The 17,484-nt window shown below is 36.2% G+C and overlaps 1 protein-coding gene across 1 annotated transcript in view; it reads right to left on the reverse strand.

Annotated features, from left to right (window-relative positions):
- SPATA5 (spermatogenesis associated 5) overlaps positions 1-17,484 on the reverse strand; it is a 242,584-nt gene that overhangs the window by 190,649 nt on the left and 34,451 nt on the right. The window contains exons 11-12 of the mRNA XM_051966244.1: positions 10,230-10,439; positions 626-679 (exon numbers count right to left, since the gene is read on the reverse strand). Of these exons, the coding sequence (XP_051822204.1) occupies positions 626-679; positions 10,230-10,439 (264 nt within the window). The remainder of the gene's footprint in view (positions 1-625; positions 680-10,229; positions 10,440-17,484) is intronic.

A 17,484-nucleotide genomic window follows, 5' to 3' on the forward strand; every position in this document is an offset into this window, starting at 1 on the left:
AACACAGTCATGGTCAATGGCAAGTCAAGTCAAGGACTGAAAGAATGACCACACAAAAAAGAAACAGATTCAAAGTGAAGGGACAAAGGTCCAAAGGCAAAACCAGATATGCTTAGGGGAAATACACGACACCATTTGTGGGCACAGAGAGCATTCAATATCAATTCAAAACGGATTGACAGAAACATAATTAGTGGCCAAATAAATAGAGACAACTAGGTGGCCTATTCGATAGCACACTAAGCTTGGAGTTGGGAAGGCCCAAGTTCAAGTCCAGTCTCAGGATATAGATTAGTGGTATGACCCTGGACAAGAAACATAAGTTCTGTCTACATCCGTTTCCTCAACTGTAAAATAGAATAATAATAGCACATACTTCCCAACCTTCCCAAGGTAAGAACCATGATTAAATGAGTGAACAAAATGCTTAGCACATAATAAGGACTTCACAAATCCATCTTCCTTTTCTTCCTTCCTTCCTTTGTTCCTTTTGTCTTTCTTTCCCTTATCCCTTCCTTCCTTCTCTCCTCTTTTCCTTCCTTCCTTCTTTTTCACAGGAATGAAATCACAAGTCCAGATCAATCAAAAATATATATAGAAACAAACAAATATTAGCACCATTTACCTCTCTGACTGCTCGTTCTGACTGACCAACATATTTATCCATTAATTCAGGACCCTGCAAGAAAAGAAAGCATTAAATGATTAGAATCTACAAGTTCAAACATTTCCTTCCTGTGATATGAAGGGAAATTGTTGGTGTTTTGTTTCCACTGGACCTCGGGGATGACTTAGAGTAATGACACTGTATATATATCATGGACTACTACATTTTTCAATATATTACAGTGAAGCTGGTGCCCATTAAATACACACAGTATGGTCACGAGATTAAAGACTGGAAACATCTCTTTGGCATCTGAATTCGAATGCAAGAAACTCTGAAAACCACAACTCGAAAAATATTGGTTCTTATGGCATCATTCTGTATGAGGTAAAAGCGCACTTGATAAGCATTCCCTGGTCTTTTCTTCCCAACCTCAACGAAAAGAGAAATACTTCATTCATCTAAAGTTTACTTAATTGGAAACATCAACTTTCTGAAATACGTCAGGATCCAAGAAGGAAACCACAGAGGTCTCTCAGAAGCCAAAATAGATGTTACAACATGGGTGTACTGAAGCCCGTACCCTTTAGTACCAGGAAAGACCCTCAGGCCCTCATTCAAAAGGAAAGTTACACTCTGGACACAGAGTTCTCATAAACTATGGTACCCTTTAAGGGACTGTTCTTTTCATACAGAGCAGTTTCATGTATGAAGGGGCAAGAAAAGCACCTTTGTGTAAAAAAAGAGTGAAATTAAATGGGAAAGGATGTGAGATATTGGCTCTGTCCAGTGAACATTTTTTGATGCCTGTAAGTAGGAAAAGAACTTTGCTTTAATAAAAACTGCTAACATTTATAAAGAAACAGCTTTCAGGAGGATTTGAGCAATTTAGGACAGAAAAGGATTGTGGAATAAAGACTTACAGGAATGGGAAGGAAACCAGCATTTATTAAGCACCTAGGTGCCAGGTACTGTTCTAAGAGCTTTACAAATATTACCTCATTTGTTTAAAATGAGATTGTGAAATATCTAGGGGACTGTCTCATTTGTATAAAAACAGTTTGATAGCTTAGGAGGCAGAAAAAAACTTTTTATTTACTAAAAACTGGAGAAACATGAGTATATAGAAATAGTTTCAAGGCCACAAAATGAGATGTTTTCTTTTCAAGCACTTTAGAGCCCCAAGATCTCAAGATCCTTTAGTTCCTTTACATATAATTGTTTTAAGAAATAAGAAAGTAAAACAAAAAAAAATGAGAAATACAATTATTTGGAAACTGGGATGCAGTTTTTAAGAGATCACTGATATAATAAGAAATATGTGGTTGTTGAAGTGAAAAAATTAATTGAGCTCTAAGAGGCTTTGATGTAAGCCACTAAAAAACAGCTGGGGCAGAAAAGAGAAGGATAAGAAAAAAGGAGGAGATCAAAATCATCTTTATCGGGATGGAAAGATGCTAAAACAGTGAGCTAACAGAAAGCTTCAGCTACACGGGGAGCAACAACCACAAAGGACTGGGCCTGAGATTTCCAAAACAGCTTTTCAGCTGTCCCTGGGAGTACTTAGAAGGGACTGATAATTTCTGCTGTTCACTCTGGCTTGAGAATACCAAAAAAAGACAGAGAACAAGTTGTGCAGCTACTGTCTAGGAAGATATGCTGAGCTTTAATGGGATGAATCTCAACCATGGTGACTGAAGAACTTGGAAGTCAACCTAAGCTATTGTGCATGAAGCTATATTTATTGTAACTGAACTGGACATTACAGCATCCTGCTCATACCAGGATGAGCTAGCTTATATTATTCACAGAAAGCCAGCTTGATGAGCTTTGTAGCAATTTGGCTGTTCTAAAAATTAAGACATAACACTTTCTCCATATCCCCTTAAAAGTGATTGTAATTTGAGTGAATTTATAAGTGAACATCAGTTCAGGAATAAAGCTAGAGATCTGTGAGAATAAACAATCAACAGAAAAGTAGTTTTGTGTGTCAAAGCCTGTAGTCCAGAGTTTTAAGCCACCTTGGGTCTATGAATTTTTCTCCCTTGTGGATTTTCTTGTCAGTTCCCTAAAAGGAAGTTCACTCTCCCCCAGGGATATTGAGTGCCCTACTGAAAAATATACCACAAGTTTATGCATGGGTCATAATGTACTTATTATCACTTCATTTGTTTTAATATATTAATACATATAATGTAATTATGAGTTCCTTTCCTTTGTTGTAAGTAAATAATTATGATTAAGATATGTGTTACTATGTTTAATTTGCATCAATGGAAATGAATCTAATGGGATTCAAGAGCTAAAGTCACAAGTAGGGAAGTACATTCCTCCAGTAGGATCCTGAGAGAATTTGAGTTTAACACATGGTAGTGGTCCTACCCTGAGAACTAGATCTTCCAATGTGAGAGCAGGTGGGAAAAAGGGAATTAATCTGAAGAATAGGTAGGTGTTAACATGCCCATATAAAATATATGAGGCCCTATAATGTAATTTCCACAGCCTCTTCTCCAGTTATTATACTAGGTCACGTTTTCTTTAACTAGAGTTAGTGTAGAATAGGAAGATGATTCTAGAAACTGGTTATGAACAATAGCAAGAAGTAATAAGAGATAATGGAAAGGAAGAAAGAAAAGACAGAAAAACTAGACTTTAATATTTCAATGGACTTCTGGCTACTTCCTCCAGAACTACAGATCACCATTGATCTCATGCATTCTAATACTGCACTATTTTGGCTCCCTCCCCAATTCTTCATCAAGCCATTCAAGTTGCTAGAAGATCTTCCTTTAGGTCCTAAGAAGTAGATCCAAATCTCAGCCTACATGAACTTTTCCTTCCTAAGCTCCCAAGATGGTTCCATTAATTTTTCCTCATTGTCATAATGTGATAATTCTAATCATAGAGGCAGGCCAAAAAAAATCTCTCTTAGATAGTCCCCATTTGTTTTAGAAATAAATTTCAAATTCTCTCATCATCAGAACAACTTGGACTGACCTATGCTGAATAGTGCAAAAAGCTAGTTTTTAAAACCTATATTAGAGAGAAGGGAAGTTAAAAGAAGAGATAAGAACTCTGAATAGAGTGGATGGACCAATGATTTTTAAGAGAGAGAAAACAAAAATCTTTATTTCTTATCTCTCTGCTATGAATGAATGATATTTGTAATAGAATTGGCAAAATAAAAATAGCCAAAGAGAGTACTGACTGATATAAAAAATAACAATAACAACAATAATATAAACAATAAAGCAACTCCGTGTTCTTAGTCAACCTGGTCTAGATGAATCCTATCCTCAGGGACTGACAGTTGAGACATTAATGTAATTAATTAATGTAATGTAATCTAAAAGATCATAGAAAATGGGAGAAATGCTATATATTGCATGCTAGAAAATTTTGTCCCAATTTTGTAGAAAGTAAAGACAACAGAATCTGCAAATTCTTGGCCAGTACACTTAACCTGAATTCCTAGGGGAATTCCAAAATAGATTATTAAAGGAATGCCTGGTGAACAACTAGAAAGGAGAATGATGGCTACAAAAAGCCAGCATGGCTTCACCAAGAATAAGTCATGGCTAACAATCTCACTTCCTAATTTGGCAAGATTAATAAGTTGTTAGATGAGAGCACATGCTGTGGACAGAGCTGACCTTGATTTTAGGAAATCTTTTTATAAAATATCTCATTCTCTTCTTTCACAGATGATGGAAGAATATTGAATAGATGAAAGCTTCCTAAATTGTGGGTCACATAACTGAATGAGGGTGTCGCAAAATTATGACTTATTATCAAGAAAGGTTTTATTTGTATACTTATTTTATATACCCATATACCTAGGATTGTATAAAAATTTCTTGGGCAAAATGGAGTCGTGAGTGGAAAAAGTCTAAGAAGTCCTCAATCAGAGTAATGGTCATTGAAGAGGAGTGAGAAGATATAATCATATACAATATTTCCAAAAAATTTGATTGAGAAAGGGAGAAAAAGTATTAAAGTATTGGATAGTGGAGATGGCTAAGAGTTTTTTCTGCAAATTTTGAAAAAAACAAGAGTAGTCATACTAATATTATTTGCAATAATAAAACTCTCTTGTTTGATAATAACATACTTTTTAAGTCATTGTTCTTATGGAAAAATCCTTCCTTTTTCACAATTACTAATGATTCAAAAATATGAAATCTAATTAAAAAAAACTAGCGCAGCTAATATTCCCATGCAAGATACCAATATCTATGAAACAGAGAGGAGTCGTTTTAAGATAATAGATTTTTTTTAATTTGAAAGGACTTTTCAGAAGCCATTGCTTCTGACCCTTTCAATTAATAGAGGAGGAAGCTAAGGAAGAAAAGTAACTTGTCCAAGATGATGTAGGTAATGAGTTGTGGAGAGGTAATATTGATCTTGTGCCAAAATTGAATCCTGATTCCACTATAGCCCTAGGTTGAACACAAGCCTAATCAAATATTTTTGCAAAAACTACCTAGTGAACTAGTTTGGAGCTGGTTTGCTCCAATGTGTTTGCTAAGACTACTCATGTGAAAACAATCTTGGATATAAAAATATTACCTGGACTGATAATTCATTCAGTCATAGACCCAAATGAACACCTTCAATAAACAGAACATTTTAGCCTTCTTGAATTAAGAAAGATGTCCATTGTGATAGAGAGAGCCATCTGTATCCAGAAAGTGTAGATCACAACATAGTATTTTCACTTTTTGTTGCTGTTTGCATGTTTTTGGTTTTCTTTCTCCTTTTTTTTCCATTTTGATCTTAGTTTTCTTGTGGAGCATGATAAGTGTGGAAACATGTATAGGAGAATTGCACGTTTAACATATATTAAATTAACTGACATCTAAGAGAGGGGGTAGAGGGAAGGGAGAGAGAAAAATTTGGAACACAAGATTTGCAAGGGTGAATAGTGACAACTATGCATATATTTTGAAAATAAAAGGCTTTAAAGAAATTTTTAAAAGATATCCATATTAATTTATCTTCAGGAATAATAGTAGCTTATATTTATAAATCACTTAAAGATATAATGTGTAAAGTACATTGCATATATGATTTCATTTTAGGATCATAAGAAGCCTGCAAGATTGGAAGCACAATTATTATGATCTCCATTTTACAGAAAAGGAAGCTGAATCTGCCTTAAGTCTTTCTGACCACAAGTCTATTTATAATGCCATATTGCTTTAAACACCTGAAATCAAAAGTCCATATCAAGTGGAGAAAATGAAAATGTGAAGGAATGTTATATTTGGAGTCAAATGATTCAGATCTCAGACCTGCTCACTACCTCTGTGACTTTGGACATAATGACTTCCACGCTCTGGGTTTCAATTGCCTCCTGTGTAAAATGCGGAAGGGACAATATCAGGTATTTACTTCAAGGAGTTAAATACTGGATTCTTGGGAATAATAGTTCAATTTATATTAAAATATTCATAGAAATATTTGAGGTAGCAAAGAATTTGAAACCAATGGATGCCCCATCAACTACAGAATGTAGTATATGATTTTAGTGGGATATTATTGTACAGAAAGAAATGATAAATAAAAGGAATTCTGAAAAAAAATCTTCCCGAACTATTAAAAAAAATAGGAACAAGAGAATAATATACACAATAATGAAAACAATGTAAATAAAAGCTCACTAAAAAGAAGTTAAACTTTGAATCATTTTAAAAAATTGACAAAAATGGGAAAAGAGATTTAAAAAAAATTTTAGCTTCTATTTCTTGGGCAGAAGAGAAAGAGGCTGTTAGGGTACAACAATAACAATAAGCAGTAGTAGTAGCAGTATATTGTGCTTTAAAATCTGCAAATCACTTTACATAACATAATTCATTTGATCTTCAAAAACTCTATAAAATAAGAATTATTATTATAACCATTTTACAGAGGAGGCAACTGAAGCTAAGTGACATCCATAATCACATACCTACTAAATGTCTAAGTTAGGATCTGAATCTCAAGTCTTTTTGGTTCCAAGTCTAGAATTCTAACCAGTAGCTAGATAACATATGTTGTCAGGATGAACAGCTAGGTATCACAGTAAATAGGATATCAGACCAGGAATCTGGAAAACTTCAGTTCAAATCTGACTTCAGACACTTTCTAATTTTGGGAGCCTAGACAAGCCATTTACCCTGTCTGCCTCAATTTTCTCATCTATAAAACAGGGATAATAATAGGGATAATAAAATTGACTGTAGTTTTCTAATTTTTTTGAATCAATATTATTCAAAATTTACTTTTCTATTTTGGCCAATAAACATTGATTACTTTATAACAAAAAATGACATTGTTTGGAAAGAGCTCTGTATATCTTTAAAGTACTATATAAATTAGTATTATTAATATAATGATGATGGTGATATATTATGCTAGTGTTGACTGTTGTCACTTGAATGCTTTTCTTTGTCACAACAGAGGGCACATTCTGGAGGGGAATTTATAGGCAATGACGATATAAGAACAAAGGTCATAAATAAAACAAAATAAAACAATAAATAACAAAATGAAGGGATCAGACTCAATGACTTTGCTGATTTATCATGAAAAAAAAAAGCTTGAAACAGACAGAGCATATGACTTGACATTATTGGTGAATAAAAGGCTATCTTCAGAGAAGTTCTAACTTTTTAGAATTGGACCATATCAAAAAGTAAGAAAGCTTTTTGCATTTCAAACATATGCAGCTCAGTTTCTCTACAAAGCCAATATACAAAAGTGAACCAATCCTTTCTCAAGAAGCCAAGAATGTACTGAGCTCGTTTCATCCCAGTGCTTCCTAATCTGGCTAACAGGAGACCTGGTGAAAACCCTGGCCAGAGGCCAGTCCGGCCTTCCTCCAGAACTCTGTGAGAGTTCTTGCCATCTGAAATGCGCTAATCCCCTTTAGTGGCTCTAGCCAAAAGTAAGAGAGGAAAGAGAGAGGAAACGACCAGTGAAAAATATTCTGACATAAGTGACCCAGATGACAAACGAAATTTCAGCAACTGTCAAGTGTAACAACCTGCAGCAAAACACATCCACATGGGGGAAGAGGAGCAGAGCAATATGTCCAAACAATCATTTACTACGACCAAGTTAGATTTACATCAAGGATATAAGATGACTCAGTGTTAGGAAAACAATTAACAGAGTTAATGATATTAAAACAAAACACTCCAAACCACATGATTATATCAATAGATTAAGAAAAGACCTTTGACAAAGTACAACACCCATTTATACTCATGCAATAGGCTTCCCATGCAAATCATGAATACTAGAGGGAATCTTGAGTAGAGATGGTTTCACATCCAGAGAGTTCAGTTAATTTTAATGGTGAGAGATACTGAGGGAAAGACCTAAGAGCCTTTTTTTTCTGAGCTAACTTTCAAGTTATACTCAGAGAATCCCACCTCACATCTTCCCTCTTGGAGCTCCCTAACATTCTGGTTTTATTTATTTATTTGGTTTATGTTTTGTCTCAGGCCAGATTTGAACTCAGATCCTTCTGATTTAAGGGCTGGTCCTCTCAACATTCTGTTTTTTAAAAATTCTTAAGGCCCAAGGCCCTCAATATTCTATTTTTGGAGCAGCAAAGGCCATGGAACAATGGATTTGTGATAAGGAGGACTTGGATCCCAATTCTGCTGCAGATACTTCACTGTGTGACCACAGATAAAACATCTGAGCTAAGTTTTTGTTTCTTCATGTGAAAACCACAACACCTCCACCTCAGATGGAGGCTGTGAGTATCAAATATAGTCACATAGGCTGGATTCTTTATTAAATTTGTAAAGCTAGGCAAAAGTCACCTATTATTATATTTTTATAAAGTGATGTGTGAGAGTTCCTTATTCACCAAATAACTACAAAGTACCTTAACACAAGGTCTGCACTTCCTCTAAACTACAGAACTCTAATCCACAGCCCAGTACCCTGGACAGAGAAAGTGCTTACTAAATGGTAAATGAATGAATCACGCCTGATCATAGTAGCTATGAGGTACCTACAGTTATCTCTAAGATGTTTTGAACTAAAGACCCAAAGTATATGAGACATCAAGGGTTGGTTCTGATGATGGCATTGGAGACCCCTGACTTGGAATAGCAGGAAAGGACCCCAAAGGTCATCCAGTCTTACTCCTCACTTTAAAAATTCAAATTCAGCTAAAGTAGCCAATTAACAAGCTTTATTAAGCTTTTATCATGCACCAAGAACTGTGCTAAATGCTGAGAATACAAAGAAAGGCAAAAGATGGTCTCTGCCCCCGAGGAGCTCACACTTTAGTGGTGAAGACAACAATTACACAATTATGTACAAACAAGGCAGAGATGGGATAATTTGTGCACAACAGAGGAAAGGCCTACCATTAAATCACCCAATGACTTGTCCAAGATCATATAGGAAGTAAGCATCAGAGGAGGAACCTAAACATAAGTACTCTCCAAGAGGCAACTGTGACAAAGGAATAGAGATTTGGACCTAGGACCATGAACCACAGACCTTGGATGACTTGAATTCAAATCTTGCATTTGACATAAAATGTCTATGAGATCCTGGATAAGCTATTTAAACTCTCCATGTTCTGGGTACTCCTTTAAGATTATATGGTACTGCTTTGATGAAGGGAGATTTTTCCACTGAGAGGTCACTTTACGAATGAAGTCACAGGACTAGTTCCTAGCCCTCTTCAAGAGCAATGACCTTTAAATGTACTAAAACATCAGTCTTTAAAAGCATTAGTAATAAAAAGTACTGGTGAACGCTAGAAAACAAGGTGTGCATTTAAAAACCAGAGAATTACATACCATGAGACAAGAAACTCTTCTTATACCACAAAAAAAGTCCCTGGAACAAATATCAAAACAATATCTAGGGATAATTTTCAAAATTGATCTAGTTCTTCTATTTCATTGAACACAAATTAGCTTTAGGGAAAAAAAAAAAAAGGTTCACATTTCTATGAAGTTATGAGAGGTCTGGGGAGGCCAGCCTCATGTTCCTTGTGGAGTGATGGGAATATGCTTTGTGGTTCAGAGGGAAGGAATCCAGACTCAAACTGCCTGAAACTGGCATCCAACCAAGGCCTTCTCATGCATTCGGAAATGAAGGAGACACCTTTCTGGAGGCGCCTCTGTCTCAGACTTATGCTTCAGAAAAGCTGAACCCAGGAGACTGAACAAAGATTTTTTGCCACTCAGAAGCTAAACTGCTCACTCTCTCTCTCTGTCTCTGTCTCTGTCTATCTGTTTGTCTGTCTGTCTGTCTCTCTCTGTCTGTCTCTGTCTGTGTCTGTCTCTCTCTCTCTCCTATCTGTCTGTCATTCTGTTTGCCTTTCTCTATTTCTCTCTCTCTCCTTTCTCCTTTTCCCTACTTCTTATCATCCCTCTTCTTCCCCTTCCTCTTCTCTCTCCCTCTCCTTTTCTGATTTTTCTCTCCCTTTTTTCCTGTTCCTCTCCATTCTTTCCCCTTTTTTCTTTCTCCTTCTCTCTTCCCTCTCTCCTTCCCCTTCTCCTCTACTTCCCTCTCTCCTTCTCTCTTTTCCCTTCCTCCCCTCTATATCCTTTCCATTAGGATGGACTAGGAGGGAAAAGTTAGCCATAAAAAAGAAACTTACCTTCACAGCTAAGAAGTTAAGTCCACTTTCATTGGCCAGGGCCTTGGCTATCATTGTTTTTGAGCATCCAGGAGGCCCATAGAGAAGGATTCCTGTGGGCGGCTGAATCCCCATCCGGGCAAAGGCCTCTGGATACTTCAAAGGCCATTCCACAGCTTGTTTCAATTTGAGTTTGATGTCTTCCAGTCCTCCGATGTCCGACAAGGATACCTACAATGCAAACCATTTGCTCCATGTCAGCAATGCCAGGACAAATAGAGGATTGGATAAAGAAAAATATACCCACCAACTGTTTTCAAAATAAAAGAAGGGAGACGGGGGACATAAGGCTTTGAGGAAATTTTTATATATCAAAATGGTTTTCTGCTTCCATAAGTGTCTCCTCTCTCATCCCCCCCCCCCCCCACTCACCTGAGCCCTATCCATATCCTCTTCCAGATCGGGCTAGCCTTCCCACTGTGCCTCCTGGGACTCCCACAGTAAAACTACCAAAGTTTCATTGTAAATTGCCCTGAATGTCCAACTGAAGACCTGACTCCTTAGGATGACTTTATATCTCCGGCCATCCTTTCCAATACTGGCTACATGTTCTCAAACATCCCAACTCACCATCTGGGAAGCAGAGTCTGAAAACTCCTTGTTCCCTCTTGCTTCCCTCTACCCTACACCATCACCCAGCAGCCTCTCCACCTTTAAGGTTCCCTTATCAACATTTATCAGCCAATCCAGATTCTGGTGGCCATTAACTATCAACTTCTGGGATGTTTACCTCCTTTTTCAATGAATTCATGTTCTCATTAGCTCAGATTCATTTCCTTTCCAATTCTTGCTCTCAATAAAAGTAGACAGAGTGAGAAAGAAAGAAATTCAGAATAAAGGGGATTGTGTTCCTTAGGAAACAGGAATCCCAAATGGCACAGTGAAAGAGGTAGGGGATGGTGTGGGATGTGGTTGAGGAGGATAGAAATAAGAGAATGAGAAGTGAAGGTTGGAGATAAGGTTTTTTCCAAAATGGCCAGTGATGAATTGATACAGAGAAAGGAAAAGAAACAAGAGATACCATTGGAATAACAGTGGGTGTTATTATTTTATTAACCAAAAATAATAACAATAATAAAAGACTACAGTATCAGGTCTTTGGCCCTCCAACACAATGGAAAGGCTATAGATACAATAATAACAATGAAACTCAAGTTTCCAATGGCTGTTGTAGTGGTGAGGAGCAGAATCTGGGTCTGGGTTCTGCTTTCAATCTGTACTGCAATTGCTCCTGCTCTGGAGCAACTGGTGGAAGAATAGCCATTAACTCAGAGAAAGAAGGAGGGCTATATGGTATCTTTCCTAGCCACCAGCAAGCACAATAATCAACCAAGAGAGGGGTGATATTCCATGAAAGTCTCATCCTCCTCTGGAATTACTATTCCATAACAAGCAAACTTCCTGTCATCTTGGATCTTGCTTTCTTAAACAATTTCCTTCTACTAATTCTTTATTATGGGAAGGCTTCACCCAGGGAAGTGGGTTCAGAGTCTTATTCTCAGAGGGTTTTCCATAAGATGATGACTTTAAATCAAAGGAATACATTCAATTATCTACTAAGAGTTGGAGAAACTGTGCCAGTTCTTCCATGCTCCTCATCCCTCCACTCCTCTCCCACCTTTATCTTAACGTACTGAAAGAAAGTACAGGAAAAAATTCTGAAAGCATTTCTTAGGCTGGCTGATACATGAGAACAGTTAATTAAAGACTTGCAGACTTACAGATTTAATATGGAATTAAGAATATACAAAAGATAGACCGTCCTGTATCAGATATGAGAGAAAACAAGACTAAACAAAAACATTACAAAATAATACTTTGCTTTAAAAATAATAAAAACTTAAAAGAAGCCTATTTTAAATAATATGATGCCCTAGTATACTTAACAAGAGCTTTCCCCATTCTGGACCTCAGTTTCTTCATTTGTAAAAAGAAAGGATTGGGCCCCCCTCCCTCCAGGTCTAAGATCCTTTCCAGGGCCCTATGATTTAAGTTCCCCCAAGTTTTACAAGCCTCTCAAGCACATCTTCTGCAGAAGGGGAGAGTGGCTGATTGCACTTCCCTGCTCAGGCGCTGGCTATGTTGGCACGTAAGTAAGCTTGGCAAACAAAGGGTCCCCCAGACAGGCTGCTTGTCTGTGCCGTCTGAAAGCCGACAGAACCTTCCTGAGACATGATGAAACAGAGATCCTGGGTAGCTATTTCCTGTGTTCCGTGGGAACCCTTGCCAAGAACATTTCATATCCTGATCTTGTCTTAACCTAAGACCAGAGATGTATTTCAAAAGGATGTGGAGATGATGAAGTGGAGGGGGAGCAGGGGGAAGAGAACAAATGGGATGCCCAAAGCCACTAGCAAAAACCAAAAATAACAACAATAATAAAAGGCTGCAGAATCAGGATTGTTGGCCTGCTTTCTTGCAAATCTCCTTCACAATGGAGAAACTATAGATTCCCCGTCATGTTATTTGATTGAAATTCCCTTGTAATTCAGATAGTCACCAGTTTCAACCATCCCACTCTCTTTTTTTAATCATACTCAATTCAACAACCATTTATTATGTGCTTTATTGTAGGCAGTAAGCTCTGCAAGGCATTGGGGAAATGCTAATAACATTTCATATTTGAGAGGCAAAATGGAATTGTGGATAAGAAGCTGGCCCTTAGAAATAAGACCTGGGTTCAAGTCCAGCCATGCATATGGCTGTATGTGTATCCTGAACAAGTCATATAGTCTATTTGTGCTTCAGTTTCCTCATCTGTACAATGATGAGGTTAGAACTAGCTGGTCTCCAAGGTCCCTTTCAGTATTAGATCTAAGTTCCTCTAACCTAGTAAAAGTCTCACCATGAGCAGAGAGATTCCATAGTACAATAGCACAAGTAATTTATAAATAAGTAAATTCAAATGTTGAGGGTACATACTCAATTTTATTTTGGCTGTCTGTTTTTACTTCTGGAGTGTGCAATCACATATTTACCAACCACTGGTCTATATAAGAAACAAAGTCAAATGAAGCTCTTTTCCAAAGTTTTGACAAGATAGAATTAAGTATGTTTCCAGAGACCACAATAACTTCTCCTTCACAAAATCAGCCTTTTTGCTCAAGGACAAACGCTCACAGCCTCTACCTCTTGAGTTTGCAGAAACCAGAGAATAAAAATAAGCTCTTTGGAAAAACAGAAAATTTGGCATGAGGGATCCTTGCTACTCATCCTGAGGGTGTCTTAAGGAGGGAATTTAATTATGGTCAATTAAATGCCAATTTTAATCCCCTCCCCCATCGTTGCCCAAGAAATCTACCACTAATGAGCTCATCCCCTGTAACCAGGCTGACTTACCACATCCCAAGGCTCTAGGCTCATCTGAAAAGATGCCAGAAGAAAAAAAGTAAATAAGGAGGTAAGTGTTGAATATGTAATTAATGCAACAGACAGGCTTTTGATTATTCAGATCACAGGGAACCTTGCTGCTGACTTCTTAAAATGAGGGAGAATGAAGAAGATTTATTTAGCTGATGATACTAGGTACATATTAACAAATCTGCAACTTGCCAACCCTTAAATCTGAAGAATTGACAAGATCAGAGATCACAAGACTGAGACCTTGAAGAGACCCTGGCAGTCACTCAAGAAAGCCAGTGCAAAGGGTACTCAATGGATATCTAGCACAACTCACACTTGGTTAAAAACATTTCTCTCCCCTATGACCTCTCCAAATAGGCTTCCAGCCTTTGATTCCAATATGGTGGAACCAACAACTTTCTGGACAACTATATCCCTAGTGGACACCTCTAATCATTAGAACAGATTTTCCTACATCATTAATTCCAATTCTGTCTCTCTGCTTCCACCTACTGCTCCTAGTTCTGCCTTTTCAGGCCAAACAGAATAAATCTAATGGTTCCCACATATATCTAATACTTGTATATTTATGGAAGTGAAGAGAAGGAAGGAGAAAAAAGAGGAAGGAAGGAAGAAATGAAGGGAGGGAAAAGAAAGGAATGAAAGGAAGGAAGAGAAAAAGAAAGGAAGGGAACTTTTAGAAGGATTTTTTTAGAGGATTTTTCCCCCTCATATTTTTTCCTAAAGAAAGTACTTTTCTCACCAATGATAATCATTCCACAGCCCACAAGTAACAACAAAGCCCCCTGTGGTCCCTTTCCAGCTAATAATGCATCAAACAGAAAAACAGCATGAAGCCATAGATTAAAAGCATGGTATCAAAAGAAAGGAAATGAAATGTCATGTGTATGGAACTGCAAACAAGCCATTATAGATGGATTATAGTTTGTGGAGGGGAATGAAATATAAGAGGTCTAAAAAGGCAGAAAGATGGTAGATTATGAAAGGCTTTAAATATCAGAGGATTTTATATTTGAACCTAGAGGAAATAAGGAGCCAGTGTCGCTCATTGAAAAGGGGATAGACAAAGTCAGATGTTTAGTTTTAGAAAAATCACTCTTGCAGCTAAGAGTAGAATGGATTAGTGGGGAGGGTTTTGAGGCAACGAGACCAGACTAGCCAAAGTTCCTCACTGTCCAGACTCATAGAACTTTTGACGTGAAAGAGTCTTCAGATGCAATGAAGACAATATTTTCCTTATTAGTAGATCATTGTCCTGGTTTCCCTAGTCCTGGACAGTGACTATTCTACCTCTGCATATGGGCATTCTACCTAGAAGGGCTTTTCAAGATGCAGAGCTGAAAAGTTAATTGACTTCTAGATATAAAATGATCAAATGATGGACAGAAGCAGTTACACCCAGAGAAAGAACACTGGGAAATGAATGTAAACTGTTTGCATTTTTGTTTTTCTTCCCGGGTTATTTTTATCTTCTGAATCCAATTCTTCCTGTGCAACAAGAGAACTGTTTGGTTCTGCACACATATGTTGTATTTAGTTTATACTGTGACATATTTAACATGTATAGGACTGCTTGCAATCTGGGGAAGGAGATGGAGGGAGGGAAAGAAAAAGTCACAACAGAAGTGAGTGCAAGGGATAATGTAAAGAAATTTTTTTCAAAATAAAAAATATTTTTTTAAAAATAGACATAAAATGATCAGCTATTTTGTTTGTTTAAGAGACAGAGAGACAGACAGACACACATAAACAAAGAGAGAGAGAGAGAGAAGGGGGGAGAAAGATAGGGAGGGAGGGAGAAAAAGAGGAAAACTAATTTACCAAGTGAAAAAGTAAAAAAAAAGGAGAAGTCATGACATATAAATGAAAAAGAAGAACCAATTATATGCTCAAGAAACATGACTGAGACAAGACAAATACTGACAAAAATGCAAAACATTTAGATTGAGAAAAGGATAAAGAGAGAATTTAAATAATATAATATCAGATAATATAACATCAAAATATTAAATAATAAAACAATATAATGCAATAATAAATAATATGATATTTAAATAATATAAGATATAAATGAAATCAATAAAAATCATGTGTTTATATCAATACAAAGTTCTTGACAAAACACAATGCTTATTTCTAGTTAAAAACAAAAACAAAACACTAAAAGCAAAGTAAAAAATGTTCATCTCCTTAATATGATCGGTAGAATCTCTTTAGAACCAAGAGCTACGAAAATATTTACAGCAACTCTTTCTGTGATCACAAACAATTGGAAATTATGGGAATGCCTAAAAATTGGGGAATGATTAACCAATATGGGGATTTATTTTGTTTAACTATATAGGCCTGTTCAAAGGGTTTTGTCCTTTTCTTGATGAGAGAAGGTGTATAAAATAAATGCTTGCTAATTTAAAAAATAAAAATTATTAAAAGACTATAGTTTAAAGCTAACTTTGACAGATTATGAGGAATCTGATAAACTCATGCTAAGTGGAGATGAATCTAACATTACTGTTAAATGAAACAATAATAAAAATATTAATAATTGGGATTTAAATAGAGCCTTAAAGTTTATGAAATACCTCACAATTATTATCTTATTTGAATCTCACAATAACTGTTAGAGGTAGATGCTACTATTATCCCTATTTTGCAAACTGAGGCAGAGGGAAGTTAACTGATTTGCACACAGTTATTAAGTATTTGAAGAATTCAAGTCTTTCTGACTTTAAGCCCAACACTGTGCCTTCTAGCTTCCTCAAACTGGCCCATTAAAAAAAGACTTAAAGAATTAAAAAAGGAACAAATAGTAATTTTTCAGATAGCTACATCTTGTAGAAATTCATAATTTATATGCCAGCTTCTTTTTTTGTTCTTTATTAAACAAAATGTTTATGTTTATTAGGTTTATAAGGAAAAAAATTCAAAAGGAAAAAAAGAAAAGGAAATAAATGCAATATCCAGATCCAACCATCTATTTTTAAATACACAAGGAAAGTGAAGCCCACAAGGTTACGTTCCTTATCAAAAATCACACAGGAGTTTTCATGCCAGGATTAGGAGGCAATTCTGGGGCTCTCTGTCCTACATCCCAGGAGAATTCCAACAGACATCTCCCAAACCAGAATCATCATGGGATACTTTACGGCTAGGTACAGACTCACAGCCCCACTAGGGCTAGTCTAAAAGAATCCTAAGATACCAAAAGAATCACAAAATAAAAATTTTAGATAAAACGAGGAAAGTAAGCTTATTTTTATATTGAAACATATCTGGATATGATCAATATTGCTAGATACATAAAATAATAGTTAATATTTTAATAGCCAAAGTACTGTTGGCATCAACATTTTCTCCCAGAAGCCAGATCTCCATCAGGTGGAAATGCAAGGGTTTTACAGCAATTTGAGAAATATGATTCTAGATCCAAGGGGTAGATAACCTGTGGGGAAAGATTAAGGGGACTCTGTGAACTTGGATGGGAAAAATATCTCCATCCTTCTTTTCACTACCTCTCCCTGAAACAGCATCATTTCCTTCAATTATGAATAGAAACAACAAATTATTATTTTAAGAAGGAACCCATGGGTTTCTTTCTCCAGACTGACCAAAAGGTCTATGAAATAAAAAAGGCATTGAATGACTATTCTAAACAAAATTGTTTTTGTATTTACTTTGTATATACTTATTATGTACATCATATGTGTATATGTATACGTGTATACATATACACATATATATATATATATATATATTCATGAAACAAAAAAGGCATTGAACGCCTATTCTAAACAAAGTATTTTTTTGGATTTACTTTGTATATATTTATTATGTAAATTTAGTATGTTTTATT

This window comes from Antechinus flavipes, chromosome 6, assembly GCF_016432865.1.
Source record: "Antechinus flavipes isolate AdamAnt ecotype Samford, QLD, Australia chromosome 6, AdamAnt_v2, whole genome shotgun sequence".
In the NCBI taxonomy this organism is placed as follows: Eukaryota; Metazoa; Chordata; class Mammalia; order Dasyuromorphia; family Dasyuridae; genus Antechinus; species Antechinus flavipes.